This window comes from Phyllostomus discolor, chromosome 1 (genome assembly GCF_004126475.2).
Source record: "Phyllostomus discolor isolate MPI-MPIP mPhyDis1 chromosome 1, mPhyDis1.pri.v3, whole genome shotgun sequence".
NCBI classification, from domain to species: domain Eukaryota; kingdom Metazoa; phylum Chordata; class Mammalia; order Chiroptera; family Phyllostomidae; genus Phyllostomus; species Phyllostomus discolor.
In genome coordinates, this window is record NC_040903.2 from 188,693,685 (window position 1) to 188,716,768 (window position 23,084).

General features: G+C 38.3%; 1 protein-coding gene across 8 annotated transcripts in view; it reads left to right on the top strand.

Moving 5' to 3' along the window:
* The window catches only part of SYNE2 (spectrin repeat containing nuclear envelope protein 2), a 293,026-nt gene that overhangs the window by 64,260 nt on the left and 205,682 nt on the right, over nucleotides 1–23,084 (top strand). For 7 of the 8 annotated variants that reach the window (XM_036010877.1, XM_036010883.1, XM_036010867.1 and 4 more), the window contains exons 3-11: nucleotides 1,948–2,009; nucleotides 3,658–3,753; nucleotides 3,844–3,921; nucleotides 4,011–4,103; nucleotides 4,936–5,117; nucleotides 9,099–9,295; nucleotides 13,966–14,066; nucleotides 16,637–16,738; nucleotides 18,773–18,910. In XM_036010877.1, the coding sequence (XP_035866770.1) occupies nucleotides 1,948–2,009; nucleotides 3,658–3,753; nucleotides 3,844–3,921; nucleotides 4,011–4,103; nucleotides 4,936–5,117; nucleotides 9,099–9,295; nucleotides 13,966–14,066; nucleotides 16,637–16,738; nucleotides 18,773–18,910 (1,049 nt within the window). Of the gene's footprint in view, nucleotides 1–1,947; nucleotides 2,010–3,657; nucleotides 3,754–3,843; nucleotides 3,922–4,010; nucleotides 4,104–4,935; nucleotides 5,118–9,098; nucleotides 9,296–13,965; nucleotides 14,067–16,636; nucleotides 16,739–17,660; nucleotides 17,724–18,772; nucleotides 18,911–23,084 lie in introns of those variants that run through there. The other variant, XM_036010898.1, reaches the window with a different exon arrangement.

Here is a 23,084-nt window from a genome sequence, read left to right on the forward strand (position 1 = left end):
GACATGGAATAGTGTACTTACACTCCGTAGGCGCATAATGCTGTTTTTATACTCAATTTTGTGCCAGGATTTCACCCCCTCCAAGGGGATTTAGAAGTGACACCTCCGCTCGCTCCCTGCCATGCTGTTAACTCCTCTGAAGTTAGTGCTGATTCTATCTTTTGGACCTAGTAGTGTTTCTGATGAGTTTCTTTTTCATACTCTTATCACCTAGAAAGAAAAATCTCTCTTGGACCCTTAAGGGTAGGAAGAGAGTCATCTTTGGGTTTTTTTTTCTTTTGACTTTCTGCTTTATTGTTATGATAATGATAGGTCCCTCCTTGCTTTTATACCTGCTCTTGATTAATGTATATTATGTGCATGTGACTCCATCCTGGGATCATAAAAACTTATTCTCTAGTTTTTTCTATTGAGGAACAAAGTTAGCCCTCAGTGCAGTTTTTGGTAAGTGTCAGTACTTGTTTAAGATGATTGTCTTACACTGGAGGCAAAAAAAAATTCTCAGAGATTTCAGAAGATTTAATTATAGGACAAAATGTGGTATCTGTAATTCTTTTGTTAAGTGAAATGTATACAGAACAGAAATAACTCTGCAAAGCCTAAATTATCCAGTTGGCTTCTCAGAACTGCATTCAGTTCAGCTAACAATTATTGAGCACCCTATAAGGTATAAGTCACTGGGCTATACCTACTTAACTTGGTAATACAGAAAAAAATGCAGTGGGTTCAGAAAGGTAAAGATCCAATGAGGCAAAGTACAGTTTTAATATCTGATCAGTCACATACTTATTAAACAGTTGTAAGCACCCTAAAAGCCCATTTGCTCAGATTCTCTTCTATTCTTCAACCTAAAGTCTGGGCTGTATGTGTACATGTGTGCGATGTGTGTGCCATGTGTGTGGTCTGTGTGTGTACATGTATACATGTGCACGGACGTAATCAGGGACAAAGGCATGGTGAGATGAGACCTGGTGCACTTGATGGTGGTGACAAGACTGTGAGCCTTGGGTGCAGTGAGAAGTGGGTGTCCGGGCTTACAGTTATCCTGGTTCCAGCAGGGTAAGGAGATGGGGGGACACGGAGAGTCGGTCCATGTGTGCAGGGCTACTAACCCTTGGCCTCAGAGCTGAGGACGGATGTCTGCTGAAGCTGAGAGGGTAGGAGGTGTGGGGAAGTGTGGTGTTTGTGTGGGGCCCGCTCCTGCCTGGGGAGGAAGGGAAGGTCTACTCGGAGTGTTCAGATCTTTCTCTTGACTCCTGCCTGGTTAATAAGAGTCAAAGCCAGGACTAATCCATCCACTATGTGCCGGAATCTGTTCACTTTAAGTGAATCAGTAATAGTCTCTTGAGCTGAGTGCTTCTTACTTTGTTCCATGAGGAAACTGCTCTGTGCCACACAACAGCTCAGTAACAGAGGCAGGATTTGAACACAGGTCTCTCTGACTCTAATTGCAGCTCATTTATAGTTAATTCAGTGGCAATATATTCTCCATGATAAATATTCAATGTTAAATGTAAAGACTAAACTGCCATGACTTTATGGGCCTTTTAAAATGTCTGCAGATGTTCTAGGGTCTGTCTTTAAACACTCACTGATGTCGGTTTAGACTGTGGTCCTTCTGGGTGGGTTAGGGATGCTGCTCTTTGCTTATGGCTCCTCGTGTGGCACTGTGGCAGCCCTGCAGGGACTTAATTTCCTCTGTCAGTAAAAAGTAGTAAAAACTATTGTCTTTCATCAGCTAACTTGTGGCTTTCAAGGGTAACTCCTATCAACAAAGTGTTTCCAAAATAGCCTGGATGAACACCTGAAATTTAGACCAAGTCCTAGAAGGTTTGTGAGATGGTGAACACACACACATACCTGGAGTGACAGACTTCGAAGCTCTGAGGTGTTCAAATTGTCCCTAAGGCTTCTTGTTTTATAACTGCTCTTGTCCTTTTTAAACAGCTGAACAGGAAGACACTCAGAAGAAAACCTTCACCTGCTGGATAAACTCACAGCTGGCAAAGGTGAGGAAAAAGAGAGCAAATTCAGCTATAAATTTAAAGTTACCTCTCCTACTCCCTCAGCTTGGGTGCCCAAAATGGCACTGGTGACATGTAAGTGTTGAAAGAATGTGCTTAGTGTCACCTTGGTCTTGTTTTTGTGTGTTTGTTATTCTCTCCTAACACACACCGAGAGGCCCTTTTGCTAAGGATATGGGAGGCAGCGCTGTAACAATGCTGAAAGCAGCAGCGAATCTGTTATCAAATGAAATTATAATAATTATGATTCCTGTAAATTGAGTGTTACATGTTAGACACTGTCCTAAGTTATTCAAATGTGCAGATAGATGCTCCATGACTTATGGCAGCAATTTTCCACTGGCGTGCCACCAGAATTTTTAAACATGCAATACCTGACTGTTTAGTCAGGGGTACTGACCTCTTTTCCCTTAGATTGTCATGTAAAACAATGACAGCAGCCAGCCCAACAGTAGCTGTCCAGCGTGAATGAATCAAAATTATACCTATTTTTTGTCAGAAAGACAAAAATATATATATATTTTTGGTGCACTGCAGCATTTTAATAATTAGTTTATGTGTACCATGAAAAGAAAAAGGTTGATGATTGCTGACTTATTGACTTCCATCCTAACAAACTCATCACAAGTTGAAACTGTCATGTCAAAAATGCATATAATATACCTACCCTACCAAACATCATAGCCCAGCTTAGCTTACTCTAACTGTGCTCAGAACTGTGCACTAGCCGACAGGTGGGCAGAGCCATCTACCAGGGAACACACTGTGCAGGGTCAGGTGCGTGCTCTCGTGATCCCATAGCTGACTGGGGGCTGTGGTCACTGCTGCTGCCCAGCATCGGGAGACAGTATCATACCGCATATGGCTAGTCAGGAAAAGATCAAAATTGTAAATTTGACATATGGTTTCTACTGAATGCATATTGCTCTTGCAGCATTGCGAAGTCAAAAAGTTGTAACTCAAATCATCATATATTGGGGACTTCCTGTACTGACTACTCATTACATTTTAATGATTTCACAATGTTCCCATGAGATAGACAGTGTTATTCCTGTTTACAGAACAAGGAAAGCAACGTACAGAGAACTAAGGTCACAGAGCTTGTTAGTGATAGTGCTGGGATACAAATCCAGGCAGTCTGGACCCAGAGGCCTCGATTGTAATCACTGTGCTATTCTCTCTCTCAGTGATGCCAGGTGCCTGGAATAACCTAGATACAAAATGAATGAGCCTCTTCTCACGGGCCAGCCATCCCAACACAGTGCTCGGAATTCTAAAAAGGGTAAATTCATAAATAGGCTACTCCAGAGATGTAATCTGCTTCCCAAATGGGTCACTATTGGCTGATTCTAAATGTCTTGAATTCAGCCGCTTCTACGCACAGGTCTTAGGCTCTCAGTGAAAGCTGCAAGAGTGTCGTGTTACTGGAAGTTTGCCACGAGATAAATTAAGCTCACTACTTATCATGTTTGGATATGTAACTTCGTGTGTTCTCTATCATTCTGTTCATTAAGAAGAAAATCACTGCCGAGTCTCAGCTTTTGCAAAGCTGTAATGCACATTTATGAGCTTCTGACAGGTACTGTGTTTTCAGACCAGAGTTTGAGATTCTTTTTCTTGTGACCTTTTGCAGCACACTCCTCCCTCGGTTGTATCAGACCTGTTCACAGACATTAAAAAGGGGCACATCCTCCTGGACCTGCTGGAAGTACTCTCCGGGCAGGAATTGGTAAGCTCTTAAAATGACATTAAGAAACTTTTGGTTGACTTTAAAAAAAATTGGTATTTCTGAGTAATCTATTTTGCTTGAATTTCATAGCCTCGCGATAAAGGATCTAATACATTCCAGTGTAGACTCAATATAGAACATGCCCTGACATTCCTAAAAAGCCGATCGGTGAGTATGCATTTCCCTTGGAAATTCACTGGAGAGATTACTACTGTGAAATATTTTTCCCTTTTAACTTGAAGTTTTTTCTTTTCTAGATCAAGCTAATAAATATTCACGTTACTGATATTATAGAGGGAAATCCATCCATTATTCTCGGCCTAATTTGGACAATTATATTACACTTTGATGTAAGTAGTTTGATGATACGAAAATCATTTTTCTGTTCTAATTCCCACAGTGTGAAATAAGTGTAATACAGTAAGTGTGACTTGATGTCAGACTCACTCCTGAGCTTCTCCCAGAAATAGAACACTGGAAGTCTTGCTAAGTGGGACATACATAGCACCTCCTTTGCCACTTGTTATTTTTCAGTTGAAAATTGAAAGCTGAATTATCATAGTATCCTGACTTATCCATGATACAGTCTGAATAGAACCTGTCATGGTAAATTTTTGCTTATTATTGTGTATCTACTTTGGCAGAAGAGAGAGTAGAAAGCTTCAGCAGTAAATCCTTGAAAATGAACCCACTGAACTTTTAAAATCTCCCTATTTTTGAGGACCCTTGCTCAGACTAATAATTCTGCAACATGCAGTTTTTTCTGTATGTGTATTTGTTTCTTAATAGTTTATATTCAAAGATGCATTTTAATTGACCCAATCTCTGCAGATACTCTAAATTAGGAGCTCTGCTTAGTTCAGTTCAGTATGAACTGGCAGACGCTGACCATCAGTAAAACCCTCTGTAAGCGCTTTAGGGGCTGGGTAGCTGCTTGCCCTCAATATGGAACATCATGCCTGATTGAGGGCAAAGAGTTACCCAGCTCCACTGACAGAGAACCAGAGTGTAGCCCCAGATGACAAATGCTGTTATCCACGCATTTGGCTGTTTCTCATTTTACCATGAGTAAACTGTCACTGTTATATGATACTTCTTACATCTTGTTTTGGCTGAAGGTTTTGCCTCAGTGCTGCTAACTTATGATCCTGTGTATGTTAACTGTCATTATGTCTTCTTTAGATTGCAGAACTTGCCCAGGCTCTTTCTTGCAATTACAATCAGTCTTCCCTGGATGATGTGAGTGTGGTAGAGTCATCTCCTACCTCAAGCCCTCCAGCTAAGAAATGGTCAAAAGCCCAAGAAAGGTGGCAGATGTCTGCAAAGAAGGCTCTTCTCATATGGGCTCAGGAGCAATGTGCCACGTAAGTGGTCTGCTAAGACCAAAGGAGGTACACGGGGCAGCTCTACCCACCAACACAGCATTATTGACCTCTAGGTCTGAAATTCAGGCCAGTGCTCACTACCCCCTTCCTCTCATAGTGCATCTACCAATTATGGAAGTCTGTGAGCTCTGCCACTCTTGGTTTCACAGGCTAGAAGGTGGTATTGTTTGGGTAACTTAACCTCACTCCCATCTGCATGTGTGTCTGGCCTCTTACTGTGTGCGGATAAAGTGGCCTTTCTGTATCACTTCCTTTAGGTACAATTCCCTATGATCTGGAAGGTGGATTCAGGGTCCAAAAGTTTTACCATACTAAGAGCTCTTTAAAAGTCAAGACTGCGTCTTAATTGACTGTGTATTCTTAGAACTTAGTATAATGTGAGTTCATGGTAAGTGCTCCATAAATATGCATTGAGTGGATGAATGAACACATAAGTGAATAAGTAACCCATTTATAAGATTATCTCCTGGAGCTGAATATAACTACATTCAAAGACTACAGTCCCCATGTTTAGTGACTCAGAGCTCAGTTAGGAAACAGACAAGAGCGTGCTTTTTAAAAAAGTAGGGATGGTGAAGGGAAATTAGTGCTCATAATTTCTTTTTTACAAAGAAAAATGTTTTCTGCTCTTGGGAGACATTTACTTTTTCATTTTAACTAACTACTGGGAGGGAATTTAAGAAAAATAAAGAATTAGGATGCAGGAGAACTCACCACGAGAAGAGCCGTGGAGTTCAAAAGGCATTCCTTGCCACACCCTAGCATTGTCCGGATGAACAGAGGCATGAAGATGTTGCTGAGCCTTTTCAAAAAATGCCAGGTTTCTGAGTAACTCCTTCCTAATGAAAGACAAAGAGGCTAATTTCTGCTTTCAGCTTCACCTTTCTTTGTCATCTATCCTCTGTTGTGTGAGGGACCCAACCATATATATCTTATAGGTTATAAGTACTGAACCAACTTTTTCTTGAACCTCCTGGAGACAAATTGACTGCAGTTTTCTAAAGTTTTAAAATCTAAAATACAGCATGTGGGAAAAACATTATTACATCATGTTCAGATTTGTTTCATTTATGCATAAATAAGCTTTAAACCCTTTCAAAGTTCACATACTTTACTGAAATTTATCTTTTCCCCACGTTCTTCCTTATTTTAAAACTATAGAGTTTGTGCTATACTTGTTAAGATATAGTAATCAATTTCTTAAGTAATTCATCAGGAGTTTATCCTCCCTTTTTTGGCCATCGTTGGTGGTATCATTAGCTACCTTTCACCTCAATGTTCTGTCATTCTCTGGGTCTCAAATGTATGACTTGTGTTGTAAGATACATGTTGTGGCTTATTATTTCTGAATGATTTGAGACTTTGAAATGAGCTAGAACCTCCTAGCCACCCTGGAGCATAACCCTGCCTCTGAGGCCTGGTAGCAACATGTTCTTTAAGGCATTGGTTTCTGCTCCTCAGTGCAGAGCTGACCTCATAGCCAGGTGCTTTACTGAGTCCAGTCCCTGCCAGTCAGCACTCCGAAGGTGGTCTGGCCCTGCCTTGAGCCCCAGCCCCTGTCCCTTTAGCTGCCAATTTAGTTTAGTGTCTCAGTGCCCACTCTGAAGCCAGAACACCTGGGTTTGAGTCCTGGCTCCCTGAACTTCTAACTGGTAACCTTAGACATTTTGTGTTTGAGTTTCCTCAGTCATAAAATGTGGACAATACTAAATTACTTTGTAGGATTATTAAGTGTATTGTAATACTTTTTTAAAAAGCATTTGGAACAATTTCTGGACATAGTAGGTAACACACATGCCTTTTTTTTTAAAGATTTTATTTATTTTTTTTTAGAGAGGGAAGAGAGGGAGATAGAGAGAAACATCAATGCGCAGTTGCTGGGGGTTGTGGCCTGCAACCCAGGCATGTATCCTGACTGGGAATTGAACCTGCGACACTTTGGTTCACAGCCCGTGCTCAATCCACTGAGCTACGCCAGCCAGGGCCCATACATGCATTTTTAAAACAAGCAAAAATCACTGGCTGTTATATGGTTTATCATGGTCATAATGTAGGCTTTGTTTCTTAAGGAAAACCCAGGTCATCTGAAGCAAACTGTTTCTTGAGTACCTTTTGTGATTTATACCTTAAATTAGTCCATTGGATTTCCTTGTGTTTTTTTATAGGATATTAAAGGAAACTGTGGTTGTTCTAGAATATTTCCCATACTTTGTAGGCAACTGTATTTTTTTTTATAACATCTTCATCCCTTGTCAAATACAGAATAATGATTCCCTTGTCAGATACAGATTCATGATTAATTGAATGATTTGAAATATATACATTAAGCATTAATATATGCCAGCTATTGCTTGTGGAGTGAGCCTACGGTGGCGGACAAGAAAGACAAGGCCTTTGCTCTCGAGGGTCTTGAACCCTAGTAGGGGAAGCAGATGCATAAGTATGATAATTGGCAATTAGCTTAGGAAGAACTTACGATGATTGAGAGTGTCAAGCATAGGATGAGGGAGGGTCACCTTTATCTTAGGTGGGTATGGAGCACCTTTCTGAAGAGGAGCTTGCAGCTGAAGCTTGCAGGAGAAGGCTACAGGTATATGAATGTCTGGGAGAAAGAGCATCCTAGCAGAAGAATTAAAAAGAGCATGACTATAGGGATGTCAAGTACAGCATAGGAAATATAGTCAATAAGATGGTCATAATTATTTGTACAGGTGGGTACTAGGAATATCAGGGGAATACTTTGTAAAGTATATGATTAACCACTGTGCTATACAATTGAAACTAATACAAATAATATTGAATGTAAACTATAATTGAAAAAAAAACATTTATCAGATGCCTCCCCCTGCCAAAAACCCCCCAAACCCAGCATGACTATTGAAAAACAGGAATGAAGCCAGTGTGGCTGCCACAGTGCAAGGGAGGGGTGATATAAAGGGGGAGAGGAAGGCAGGGACAAAGTCGTGTGGGCTTTGTGGGCCAGAGTGAGAGATGTTATTTTAAATACAATGAAAAGCTACAATTTTTCCCCAAAATTTGTTATTGTGGTAAAATATACATAAAAGATTTACCATTTTAAGTGTCTAGTGTAGTAGCAATAAGTACATTCACATTGTTTTACAGCCACGACTATTCTCTACGTCCAGACTTTTTTCATTTTGCTAAATCGAAATTGTGTATCTGCTAAACAACTTTCCCGTTCCTCCTTCCCCTCAGCCTCTGGCAACCTGCAATCTCCTTTTTTGATATATGAATTTTACCTTAAATGAGGAGAATTGTGAAGCATTTGTTCTCTTGTCACTGGCTTCTTTTACTCAGCATAATATCTTCAAAGTTGATTCATGTTATAGCATGTGTCAGAATTTCCTTTTTAGGGCTGAATAATATTCCACTGCGTGTATACACCTTATTTTGTTAAGCCATTCATCTGTGATGACCACTTTTAAGCAAGGGAGTGGCATTGTTTTGGCCATAATGTATAATTTAATTTGTCCCAATGAGAAAGAAAATTGTTTACCCTAGTGAAGAGAACTTACCTCTATGTAGAGGTTTAAAGTCAGCCTTGAGCCAACAGATTGTTGAGTGAGGAGCATTAAACTTGAGTATCATTGTCACCTGGAGGACTTTGAAGGACACGTTTTGGGCCTGCCTCCAGAGTCTGATTCAGTAGGTCTGGGTGGGGGCAGAGATTTGCATTTCTAGTGCTTGTGGCCTTCGTGATGCTGATGCCACTGGTCCAGGGGCCACACTGTGAGAACCAATGTTCTGTAGGTTCACCGGCCTCATCAAACTTGGCATTTGACTTTAACTTGACCACAATGTTAAAATGAAATACTTTCTCAGAATGATTTATGATTTATTTGATTCACTTAATTTTTTTTAATTACTGTCAAAGAGAGTGGGGCACTTTGATGTATTCTTTTAAATAGTATATATTGTGTTTTTACCCTTTTGTGATAGGTCGGAGGCTATCAGTGTGACAGATTTTAAGTCAAGCTGGAGAAATGGGATGGCTTTCTTGGCTGTCATTCATGCCTTGCGACCAGACCTAATTGACATGAAGAATATGAAGCACAGATCCAACCAAGACAATCTGAGAGAGGCCTTCAAAATCGCAGAACAGGAATTAAAAATCCCCAAATTGCTGGAACCAGAAGGTAACAAAGCTTCTTTCTTTTTCAATGTCTAGTATGAAATTGACAATACTAGTATCCATATATAAGGAAACATAACAGCATCATCTTTTAGTCCTGGAGGGTTTAACTTAAACACTATTAAATTTCATGAAATTAAGACTTTCTGATATCAGGGACTTCTGGTCAAGATGGAGGCATAAGTAGATACACTTTGCCTCCTTGCACAACCAAAAGAAGGAAAACGACAAATTCAAAAACAAAAAGCCACCAGAACTGCCAGAAAATTGAACTGTATGGCAGCTGACAACCAAGGAATTGAAGAAACATTCACTTAGACTGGTAGGAGAGGCAGAGGTGGGCAAGTGGGGGGCAGAGAGGACACGTGGCATGGTGGTGGCTGGCAGATTGGGAGGTCCCACATTTGCACGGATAAACTGGGAGGAATAATGGAGGAGTGAGACAGACCATGCAACCCAGGGTTCCAGCACAGGAAAAGACAGCCTCAAAACCTCTGCCTGTAAAAACCTATGGGCATTATGACAGTGGGAGAAACTCCCAGCTTCACAGGAGACTTCTTTGGAGAGACCCACAGGGTCCTAGAATGTACACAAACCCCACATACCCAGGAATCAGCACCAGAAGGACCCAATTTGCTTGTGGGTTATGGGGGAAGTGACTGAAAGCTGGCCAAGAGCTGGGCAATTGGCACTGTTCCTTCTCTGACCCCTCCCCCACATACAGCGCCACAACACAGAGACATGGGTTTCCCACCCTGCCGAATACCTAAGGCTCCACCTCTTACAACGTAACAGGTGCACCAAGACAAAGAAATATGACCCAAATGAAAGAATAGATCAAAGCTCCTGAAAAACAACTATGCGACAAAGAAATAGCTAACCTATCAGATACAGAGTTCAAAAACACTGGTAATCAGGATGCTTACAGGAATGGTTGAGTATGATCAAAAAATAGAAGAAAAAGTGAATGCCATACAAAGTGAAAGGAAGAGAAATGTACAGGGAACCAGTAGTGAAGGGAAGGAAACCAGGACTCAACAGTTTGGAGCAGAAGGAAGAAATACACATTCATCTGGAACAGAATAGAGAAACAAGAATTCAAAAAGATGAGGAGAGGCTTAGGAACCTCTAGGACAACTTTAAACATTCCAACATCTGAATCATAGGGGTGCCAGAATGAGAAGAGGAAGAACAAGAAATTGAAAACTTATTTGAAAATGTAATGGAGAATTTCCCTATTCTGGCAAATGAAATAGACTTCCATGAAGTCCAGGAAGCTCAGAGAGTCCCAAAGAAGTTGGACCCAAGGAAACACACATCAAGGCACATCATAATTACATTACCCGAGATTAAAGATAACAAAAGAATCTTAAAAGCAGCCACAGAAGCCCTGGCTGGTGTGGCTCGGTGGATTGAGTGCTGGCCTGCAAACCAAAGGGTCACCAGTTTGATTCCCAGTCAGGGCACATGCCTGGGTTGCAGGCCAGGTCTCCAGTTGGGAGTGTGTGAGAGGCAGCCACACATTATGTTTCTCTCTTACATATTAATGTTTCTCTCTCCCTCCCTTCTGCTCTGTAAAAATAAATAAATAAAATCTTTTAAAAAATTCAGCCAGCGAAAAGGAGACAGTCACCTACAAAGGGGTTCCCATTAGACTATCAGCTGATTTCTCAAAGGAAACCTTGCAGGCAAGAAGGGGCTGGAAAGAAGTATTCCAAGTCATGAAGGCAAGGACCTACATCTAAGATTACTCCATCCAGCAAAGCTATCATTTAGAATGGGAGGGCAGATAAGCTGCTTCCGAGATAAGGTCAAGTTAAAGGAGTTCATTATCACCAAGCCCTTATTTTATGAAATGTTAAAGGGACTTATCTAAGAAAAAGAATATCAAAACAATGAACAGTAAAATGACAACCAACTCACAGCTATCAACAACTGAACCTCAAAACAAAAACAAAAACGAACTAAGCAAACAGCTAGAACAGGAACAGAAACACAGAAATGGAGATCATGTGGAGGGTTATAAGCGGGAAGGGGGTGGGAAGGGAATGGGGGAAAAGGTGCAGGGAATAAGAAGCATAATTGGTAGGTACCATAATTATGGTAACCTCACCATAATTAAATAGGGTGAGGTTAACAATGGTATAGAAAATAGAGAAGCTAAAGAACTTACATGTACAACCCATGGACATGAAGTAAGAATTTCTACTAGTTAGTTAACCTCAGGTCCTCTTGGCTTCCTCTCTTTCCACGCTGTACTATTCAGGGGGAGTCTGTGCACCGCCCACAGTGAGGAGAGAGATCCCACCTTCCTTAAGGGCAGGTTGTCTACTTAAGTTATTTGAAATTCTTCTGCACAGGAGGGTTGTCTGTTCTCCATTTCTTTATCCAACCATTTATTTATATCAGTATGGACACGTGGATATTTTATACTTTAGCTGTATCCAATACCACTTTATTGTTCAAATTAAAAAAAAAATTTAAGGTCAAAGCTATGGCCATTTGGGAACTCTTTCAGTTGACTCCTATACTCCCTTGACACACCTCCTTCACTGTGGCGTTTACTTGTTTGTTTTGGGGTACCTTCTCACTTCTTCGCACTATAAGTTTCTCCAGGGTCATCTTGTACATTTCCTACCCCAGTCCTGGGATGGCCATTTCTCCAGTGAGCTCTGGTTCCTTTTATTAGAGAATTGTATTAGAAACCAAGATCTGGGTGCTAGAGGGGCTCATTGCTATAGGTACCTAGCATTTTTAGACTCTATTTGTTTTCATGAGTTGAATTAGGTGATTGTAAGTTCACAGTGATTCTGTATTTCTGTATATCAGATTTGTCATTACTCTGGCCCCGTGTTGCTTGTTATTAATTCTTCTTATGTTAACTTTTTCTCCTACCTCCTTGCTTTTTCTTTACTTCTTTCCCCCTCCTTTTTTTTTGGTCTTTTCTTTTGTCTTTTCATTATCTACTTTTTTCTTAATTTTTGCCATGCTTTGTTTTATTCCCTATTTCTTATTACTGTTTTTAAAATGCTTCTTGCATATTTAAATTTTTTTATCAAATTTATTTGGGTGACATTAATAAAATTATATAGGTTTCAAGTGTACAATTCTAAAAACATCATCTGTACATTGGATTGTGTGTTCACCCAAAATCAAGTATTTTGATTCTCCAAATCTTCATTATTAGTATAAAATATTTTGTCTATTTTAGTATGTGAAAATAACCAGGCAACTAATGAAATAGTTAATATGATAAAAGCAAATTTCCATTCTATGAAGGATTGCCAATAATTCATTTTAAATAGTTTAAATAATAGATCAGAAATGTGAAATGGATCATGATTATTTCTGCAAACCAAATACCAATATTTGAATTAGGGAATTATCTTTTGGCACAACTTTGCTAAAAGCATTTAATCATTATGCGTAGCTTCATGTAAAATGAGAAGGCTTTTAAAAGAATGTCTAGCTAAGTCAGTATTTTATGTATCTCTTGATATTTACATCTTTTTAAAAAGTTAACAGATAGAGTAACTCAACTCTTAGGGATCCTTCCTTTACTGAAACCCCACCCCCAGCTTTTTATTAATACCTTTATGTGCTTACTGCCTTGAATTTTACTATTTGGATATAAATTAGATTCACTTTCTCCTTCATCTGACTTAGAGTAGTCATTGGGTTCACGCATAGTATGTTGTATTTGTTGTTTGTTTTTCTCCTAACTGTAATCTTCCTGAGTGGAAATGTCTTAAGGCACCTAGCATCTACTCAAGTGTCTAGCACCTGCTTGATGAATGATGAAAGGGATGAAAGGTAAGGCTCCTGACTGCAAGGGCTAAGCTGTACAGTAATCCCTTCTCAAGACTTGCATTTGTTGGCTCTCTGTGAATATTTGTTGAATTGAGTTTAAGTGAATTAATACAGAAGATTTTCTTTTCAGTAATCTTCACTGGTTGTTTTGGGAACATCCCAAGGGGCATCCCAAAATTATGTGTTTATTTTTTTCTGTGACATATTGCAATCCCTTCTTTGTGATTTAGTGATCTACCTAGTTTATTATATATCTGGAGAAGTTCCACACTTAAGGAATTTATACTACTTTTAGAACCTTTGTTTAATTAGGCATTTTCCAAATTTATTTCACCATGGACTTCTAATACAACACAAAACTTGGCCCGTAGAAGGTTCTCAGTGAATATCTGTGTTCCATGAATGAACGAATACAACCTTGTGGCCACCTTGAACAAGTCTCTCAAACAGTATATACTTTTGGAAAAGCTTTGCTGAGTACATGCTAAGACCAGTGTGTTCAGAAAGAACTCCAGTTGCTTTATATTTCTACACTCTGGGAGAGTTTCTGCACTGTGTCTCTGAAAAGAGGAAGGCTTTATTTCCTCCTTCCCACCGTCCCTGGCTACTTGTGCTTTCATACATACAACATACACAGTGTATGTTGAGACTGTGCATGTCCTATTGCCAGGATTCAGCTGGGCTCTGTTTGGCTCTAGGTCTAGGCTCCTGGCCACTGCTGTCTTGGAGCAGGGGCGAGTGACCAGAGATTGCATGGCTGGTTGACTACTTTGGTTCATTTCAAGGCTGTCTTATGCACAGCTTGTTCTTGACTATTAATTACAATAAATCACATTTATAGTAAAGTGATAATGTATCTTGCAGATGTGGATGTTGTCAATCCTGATGAAAAGTCAATCATGACCTATGTGGCGCAGTTCCTACGGTATTCAAAGGATCCGCCTGGGACTGCAGGTGAAGCTCAGGTGTGTCTCAATAAGTCCAAACCAAGCTCATTTTTGTTGTACCCTACTAGTGGTTTAATCTTAAGATCGAGGTAAAACTTGCATACAGAACTTAAATGTACAGTTTTATGAACTTTGACAAATGCATATGTCTACATAAACCATACTCCAGTCATGATGTAACACATTTCTGTTACAACTTGTGCCTCTTTCCTGTCTGCAGTGTCCACCCCGGGCAACCAGGTACTCCATCTTCTTTCACCACAGATTAGTTTTACCTGTTGTTTTTTTTCTTTACAGTTTTTTAATATACGTATTTTTTAAAAAAGATTTCATTTATTTATTTATTTTTAGAGAGAGGGGAAGGGGGGGAGAGAAACATCGATGTGTGAGAGAAACATTGATCTGTTGCCTCTCTCACATAACACAATTGGGAACCAGATCTGCAACCCAGACATGTGCCCTGACCCGGAATCAAACCTGCGACCTTTCTGTTTACAGGACAAGACTGAACCAACTGAGGCATACTGGTCAGGGTTTTTAAAAATTTTTATAAGAGTTTATTTGAGCCAAACTGATGGTATATGTTATAGAATAAGATCTCAAATGCTCCTGCTTGTACTTTTTTGTTTTTAAGTTAAAAGTGCTAATTCATTAAACTTAGCTGAATTACCTAAAACAGTGTTAGATAGGCAACATAGGACAAACTAAGCAGGTTTTTAAAAAATCTAGTGTTATCAAATTTTTTGTCTTTTGTAATTTTAACAGCTTTATTGAGGTACAATTTACATACCATAAAATGAAACCATGTAAAATTTACAATTCAATGATTTTTAGTGTATTTACAATGTTGTGTGGTAATCACCACAATCTAATTTTACTCCATTTTTATTTTACCTGTTTTTTATTTTCATATAAATGGAATCATATAATTCATGTAAATGGAAGCAGTGCATTCTACTCTTAATCCTTGTTTGTTGAGACACTCTTGAATTACCATCAGACTACAACTTGATTATTCAGTTGTTTCCTTTGACTTTTTATACAAAGTGTTGTGGGTAGACATTTCATAAAAATCACTGAGCTGAAAGTATACACTTATTCTGCATCTATGAAGATAAATCAGTGCTGTGAGTTTAGTAAATGTTTTAGAATATTATTTTATGATTAAACTACTTTCTCAGACATGTTTACTTAATTTATTTTACATATTTAGTCATATTACTTCATTTTATTTTACAAATTTAGGCCTCTGTTTTGTTGAGGCACCAAGCCGGCTTGTTGCTGGCTCTGGAAGTGAGACTTGGGCTTATTATTCAGTTCACTTTGACCTGCTGAGAAGCTACCCATTTCTAATTAATTTTCATATTAAAAAATAGAATTAAAAATTCAACCATTCATGAAATCAGATGCGAAAAATATACAGAAAACGCTCTTACTAGGAAAGAAAAAGCAACGCAAATGAAAGTTCAAAGAAAATGGAAATAAGAGAGAACTTCTTTTGTCTTATCCTTCTTACAGTAAAATTAGACAAGTTAATCACCTAAGCAAGAATCTAAGGAAAAACAATTGTTTCTTACTTCCGTAGGATAGTACAACCAAAGCTGTTAGTAGTGTTGTTTTAGGATCTTTAAAACATCCAAGGCATTTTTGATGTCATTGTGTTTGCTGGAGGTGGGCATCTCTTGAATTAACCCGTATTTAGATCTATTATGTGGAGCCACAAAAAATACTTTCTCTCACCTTCTGAATTCCCTGGCTGGGCTAATACTCAAATAACATGAGACAGAGAAAATGGTCTAAATTGATTACTGATACACAGTAATCAATACACATGTGGGGGTGCCATCAGACTATGAGACTCAAAGCCACATTGGGTAGTTGAAGTTTACTTCCCATTCTGGACAAAGGAGAGGGAGGCAGAGGTCTGGGATTTTTAAAGGGAAGGCTGGCAAGGCCATTTATGGGTAGATGTGAAGGAACAAATATGTGGTAAACAATTTCCTGCAGGGCCACCCAGAAACAATGGGATACAGAGAGGAGTCTAACAAACTGGCTCTGCTAGATTTTTCTGTCTGCCACATTTACTTTATATTAGATACTAAAGTGATGCTTCCTTCCTGTCAGCATGTTTTTTTCTCTCTGAATTCCTTAGGCAAAGGTTCTGAGTCTTGTTTCTTAATAACCAACTTAACATTTGGGTTGGCAAAACTTTGGTTCCCCTCAGTTGGACAGCAGTATTCTGAAATGCCTACTATAAACAAGTAACTTAGAATAATGTTCTCTAAAACTGAAGAATAATGGAAATGAATAAGAGGCTTCCCCCTCCTCCCTCCCACCCAGCACCAATGGGGGCTTGCTTGTCCTTTTTTTTTTTTTTTAAGCATATTATCTTCAGATGCTAGTTTCAATTTGTTTTAACATTTAAGGTGTTATGTTAACAAGCAGAATTCCTCTTTGGCACAGTGAGTCACTGGTGTGTAATGATTGCATTATTTCACTTATATTTGAAGTTGTTAATTTTATTCTTAAAGAAAATCACCAAGTCTATTTAGGATAGAGGTTTAAATGTGTGTGTGTGTGAATTTCAGGGAGAGATGAAAGATGCTATGGTCTGGGTTGCACTCCAAGAGAAGAGTCTACAGAAGATGCTAAAGGATTCAGAAAATGCGACCTACTGTAAAAAGTATGAAGTAAGTGCGACTCTTATTTTTTTAAAATATATTAACTTATTTAATTCTCTTCAGGAGGTATGGCTATTATTAATGCCAAGTATGACTTTAAATGGCACTTTATTTGTAGTTTACTCTTTCAGAAAAGCAGGATTTTTTAGTTTGTTTATAGAAAAAAACTTTTCAGAGTGAATTATTTAAATACTAAGTTAACAAGTTTTAAGGCTGAATTCTAAGACTTCCAAATTTTAATGTGCATATGAATCACCTGGAGGATCTTGTTAAAATTCAGATTCAAATTCAGTAGTTCTGGGGTGGGGCCTGAGATTCTGCATTTCTGACCAGCTCCCAGGTGGTGTTCATGCTGCTGTGTCTAAGAGAACGTTGGATAGCAATGAGTTAGAGTGAAGACTGGCAAACTGTAGTCTGTGGGCCCCACCACCTGATTTTGTAAATACGGTGTTATTGGAATATTGTCATGCCGGTTAAAGTACTGTCTGTGGCTGCTTTTACACTACAAAGCAGAGGTGAATGGTTGCTACCTAGACCATCTGTCTACAAAGCTCAAGATTTTACTATTTTGCTTTTACAGTAAAACTTTTCCAATCCCTGGTCTAGAGCAGAACATGCTTTATAGAATGAATATTGAATGAAATAAAAATCAGGAAATTGGGAATGGGGCCAATTCCAGCCTTACAGAACAGGGCCTCAACCAACGAATCACCACCTTTGAACATTTGCAAAGCACTGGGCACCTTAGTGACCAGCATTTTACGTTTTACATCTTCCTGAATATGGTATTATTTTTCCAGTTTTACAGAAGTAGAAAACGTGATTTAGAGGGACTAAGTGATGATTTATGTCAGGTTACTTAGCTACTGAAAGGCAGAGGTGGGATTTGAATAGAGTCTAACTTTAAAACCTGAGCTCTCTTTGCATCCTGATGCTTCTCCGGGGTAAGCAGTTATTCCCTGTACCATCTTGAAAGAGACTAACAGGAGCCCAGGTGAAAGTTCCGCAGTCCTGTTTCTTAGAACCACCTGCCCATGTGACTCTGTGTCCCCCAATTTTCCATCCTGAATAAGGTGGAGATGCTCTCTTGTCCATACACAGCCACTAGCACCTTGAGGCCTCGCCTCCACTTCCCTATCTGTCAAGTGAGGAAGTTAGTTGGATGAATCCAGCCTCTCCACCACTAGTATTCAGCGGATTGAGTAATTTGCAGGCCACACCATCCTTTCTGCTTGGCACCATCAGGGAAGAAGGGATAGATGTTCTTATTTTCCTTTCATCTGAACTGCATAGGGTTCTTTTGCTTCTTTCTTCTTGGCTCTGGGCTGATAAGACAGCAGTATTCATTGAAGCACCTTGCTCTCACATATGCTTTCTATTTAGTAATGTACCACATATTCAGGTTTCTAAACTAAACATCTTTATGAAGTTTATAATTATCAGAAATAATTCAGTTTGCTAATAAAATTTATTTTAAAATGTCGCCAATAATAAAGGATAAGTTTTATGGAATTGACTACTTTTACACACTGGTATTTCACACAAATACGAATCAAGAAAAGTTAATTAAAATTTTGAGGGCAGAGACAAAGTTTTCTCAAAATGACTTGAGAAGAATTGACTCAAGCTTAGTTTATCACATACACCTCAGAAACCGTTTATACATGATGACTGTTGTCATATAACATTCACTTTCATTCATTGGTATTTTGTTTTGAACATGTATTTGGGCAAACAAACTCATATTTTTCATGTGGCATCATGGCTTGTCCTCTGGACCTGAGTGTCCCTGCCTGTCCATTCCAGTAGAAATCTAACAGTGCAGACATGAGGCACAGCCTGTGACCTTTGTCACTACGATGGCACCTGAACTATCAGGGCTCACTGAAGAAACTGGATCAGTGACAGGATCCCGAAATGAGAAAATTTTATCTTTAAGTAAAAATTTAAATAGAAACTATAGCTCTGGACCTTATAATTGCAGATTGCATTTTGTAAACTGATGTAAACATTTCAGTCCTTAAAATATTCTTCTAATTATAGAGCCTGCTGTCCTTTTTGGAGTCATTCAGTGAAGGAAAAAAGCCCTTTTTGGACATCCTATCGATGAAGGGGAATCTGGATGAGCTGAATGGAGATCAGTTGCAGTTGAGAGAAGCCTGGGATGGCCTCCACTACCAGGTGACTGTGTTATGTGGAGTAGAAGATCATGTTCATGGGGCAACTTGGTTCATTAGAAGGGAATTTCAGCATTCCATATTCTGTTAAAAACAGAGTAGATGCTTCAGCAGAAAGTTGGGAGAATGCTGTTATAATCTTTCCATGGTCTCATTTGGTAGTAGTTGATATTTAAATAGGAATTTATACTATCTTAGAAAAAATTGCATGCTTATGCAAAGTTTTTATATTTGCCATCAGTTCTTGGTTTGCCACGGTAGATTATCCATATTCTGACTGACCTGCAGCTTCCTCTCTGCCATGGACCAAGTATCAATAGATGTTCTAAGCGGATCGGGATAAACCCAGAGAGAATGTATAAGGATGAATGTGTGCATGTGTTTGTGATTTCAGTCATTTTAAATTTTTTGAGACTTGCGTTATGGCCCAGGATACGATGTCTATTGGTGCACATATCATCTGCAGTTGAAAAGAGCATGCATGCATTTTGCAAGTTATTGAGTATAGTGTTCCATAAATATCAATTAAGACAGTGATAGTGTTCAGATCATCTCTGTCTTCACTGACATCTTGTCCATTTATATTCATTGTAGAATCCTTTAATTTTGTTAAATTTTGCTTCATGTATTTTATACTTTGTTATTAGGTATGTACATTTATGATTGTTATATCTTCCTGATGATTTGATACCATTATGAAATATTCCCATATATCTCTGGCATGTTGTTTTTCTTGATGTCTACTTAATCTAATATCAATACAGTCATTTCAGTCTTCTAATGCTGATGTTTGTATGGCACACATTTTTCTTCATTTACTTTCAAGTAAGTTGAAAATATCTTAAAAATGCATTTCTTACAGGCAACATATAGTTGGATCTTGCTTCCTATTCACTCTGACAATTTCTTTACTTTTTTTTCATTTTGAAGATTTTTTTATTGTGTTTTTTTCCATTACCATTTAGTCCCCTTATGTCGTTCTCCCCCTGCATTCACTACACTTTTGTCAATGTCCATGAATCCTTTTTCCTTTTTGCTCAATCCCTCCACCCCCTATTTTCCCCAGCCCCATTAGCTGTCATCCTGCTCTCTATCTATGAGTCTGTCTCTATTTTGCTTGTTAGTTTAGTTTGTTAGTTAGATTCCACACATGAGTGAAATTATATGGTGTTTGTCTTTTTCTGACTGGCTTATTTCACTTAGCATAATGTTCTCCAGGCCCATCCCTACTGTTGCAAAGGGCGAAGCTTTATTTTTTACAGGCAAGTAGTATTCCATTGTGTAAATGTCCCACAGTTGTTTTATCCACTCATCTACTGATGGACACTTCATCTGATCCCATATCTTGGCGACTGTAAATAATGCTGCAATGAACATAGGGGTGCTTATGTTCTTTTGAATTAGTGTTCTGGGTTCCTTCAGATATGTTCCCAGAAGTGGGATCACTAGGCAGTTCTATTTTTAATTTTTTGAGCTATCTCCATATTAGTTTCCATAGTGGTTGCACCTATATGCATTCCTACCTACAGTGCGAAAGGGTTCTGCTTTCTCCGCCTCCTTGCCAGTACTTGTTGTTTGTTGATTTATTGATGATAGCTATTTTGACAGGATTAAGATGATATCTCATTGTAGTGTTAATTTGCATCTCTCTGATGATTAGTGATGCTGAGTATCTTTTCATATGTCTATTGGCCAAGTGTATGTCCTCCTTGGAGAAGTGTCTATTCAGGTTCTTCACCCATTTTTTAATTGGGTGGGTTTTTTTGGTGTTGAGTTTGGTAAGTTCTTTATAAATTTTGGATATTAACCCCTTATCAGATGTATTGGTGAATATATTTGCTCATTCTGTGGGTTGTCTTTTCATTTTGTTGATGTTTTCCTTTGCCGTGCAAAAACTTTTTAGTTTGATGTAGACCCATTTGTTTATTTTTTCTTTTGTTTCCCTTGCCTGGGTAGATATATCTGATAAAATATTGTTATAAGCAATGTCCAAGATTTTGCTGCCTATGTTTTCTTCTTCGATTTTTTAGAACTGATAAATTAATTCAACAAAGTGAAAGTGATTAATTCACTTTGATTAATTCAGCAAAGTGATATACAAAATTAATATCCCCAAATCAGTTGCATTTTTTATGCTAATAACAAACTAACAGAAAGGGAAATTAAGAAAAAAAATCTCATTCACAGTTGTTGTCAAAAAGAATAAAATACCCAGGAATAAACCTAACCACGGATGTATAAGACCTGCACTTGGAAAATTATAAGGCAATGAAGAGAAAGATAGAAGAAGACACAAATATGTGGAAGCACATACTGTGTTCATGGATAGGAAGAATTAACATAATTAAAACGCCCATAGTACCCAAAGCAATCTATAGATTCAACTCAATTCCTACCACAGAACTGGAACAAATATTTAAAAAATTTACATGGAACCACAAAAGGTACTGCATAGCAAAAGTGATCCTGAGAAAGAAGAAAAAAGTTGGAGGAATCATGGTACCTAATATGAAACTATAAGGCCACCGTAGTCAAAACAGCATGGTACTGGTGTAAAAACAGACACAGAGATCAATGGACGAGGATAGAGAGCCCAGAAATAAACCCACAGCTTTATAGTTAGCTAATATTTGACAGGGGAAGCAAGCACATACAACGGGCTAATGATAATTTATTCAATAAATGGTGTTGGGAAAATTGAACAGACATGTGCAGAAAAATGAAACTACACCACCTTACACTACACACAAGAATAAATACAAGATGAAATTAAAGACTTACATAAATGTTAGACAATCTCTACCTTTTCATTGCAGTGCTTCCTTGGCCAATAATTATTGTAATTATCGGCATAGCTAAATTTAGGTTACCATTTTACTCTTTTTATTTATTCCCATTTTTTATATCTATTTTCTTTCTGCCTCATTTTAGATTGTTAGTATTTTTAGAATTCCATTTGAATTTATCTATTAGCTTTTTAGCTCTATGTCTTTCTGTCATATTTTTAGTAGGATTACAATATACATTAAAATTTTTAGTCTACTTAAGAGTTATACAACTTCTAAGTTATTGTATAACTTCTAATAACATAGAAATTTGCAATTAAATTGTTTCATTTATCCCTCATTTTATGATAGAGTTGCTTTATATATAAATAAATGTATGTTACAATTGTGTTTTAAAGTTCCCAGGCCCATGTTATGTAGTTTTGCTCAAAACAGTCACATATTAAAGAAATTAAGAGAAAACATTAGCCTTCTATATTTATCCAGATATTTGCCATTTGTTATGTTTTTCATTTCTTTGTAGAGATTAGAATTTTTCCATCTGAACTTATTTTCCTCCAGCCTGAAAAACCTCCTATAGTTTAGATTTCTTTGATGTTTACATATTTTTATTTCACCTTCATTTTTTGGGACATCTTTATTGTGGTACAGTTTGCATACCATAGAACTCACTGATTTTAAATGGATAACTAAATGGTTTTTAGTGAATTCATAGAGTTGTAACACAGATTGCATGATCTGCAAGTCAGATATGCTCTCTTGGCCTGGAAAAGTTTGCCGATCCCTGCTCAAGTCTCTTGGCCATCAGCAGCGACAGCCTGCTTTAGAATACATTTTTCACACCATTTTGAAAAGTGTTAAGTAGTATCCTAGTGGCTTTAAAAAGCCGCCCTGTTGGAGCATCTAACTTTGGCGAAGTGGTGCAGCTCCAGAAATCCTGAGTCATTGGCTGTCCTTCTGTCTGGGGCCGCGCTCTCTGATTGCAGCTTTGACAGCGCCCCTGTGAAGGACAGGAGCTCTCTGTTGTGAGTCCTCCACAAATGGCACGAGAGCAGGAGATACTGTCTCTGAAATTCAGGGTGTCCCAGGCCACAGAGACCTGGCCTGATTTTCGGAATATGATTTGGAAAAATTACCTCACATAATGAGAAAAACGATGAAAAGAATTTTGCAAGATAAGTGCTGCAAATTGATAGTAACTTGAAAATCCATTCCTTAGGTAGAATGCAGCTCATTTTCTTGGTGTGGGGAAATAAAGAATATTAATTTTAAAGTTGTCGGATATAGCAAAGAAAATACCATCTAGGTAGTTTCTGGTGCAATTGTTTGAGAACACAGATATCTGAAAGCATTCTAGTAAATGGTTTCATTTTAAGCCTGCTGTAAATAATA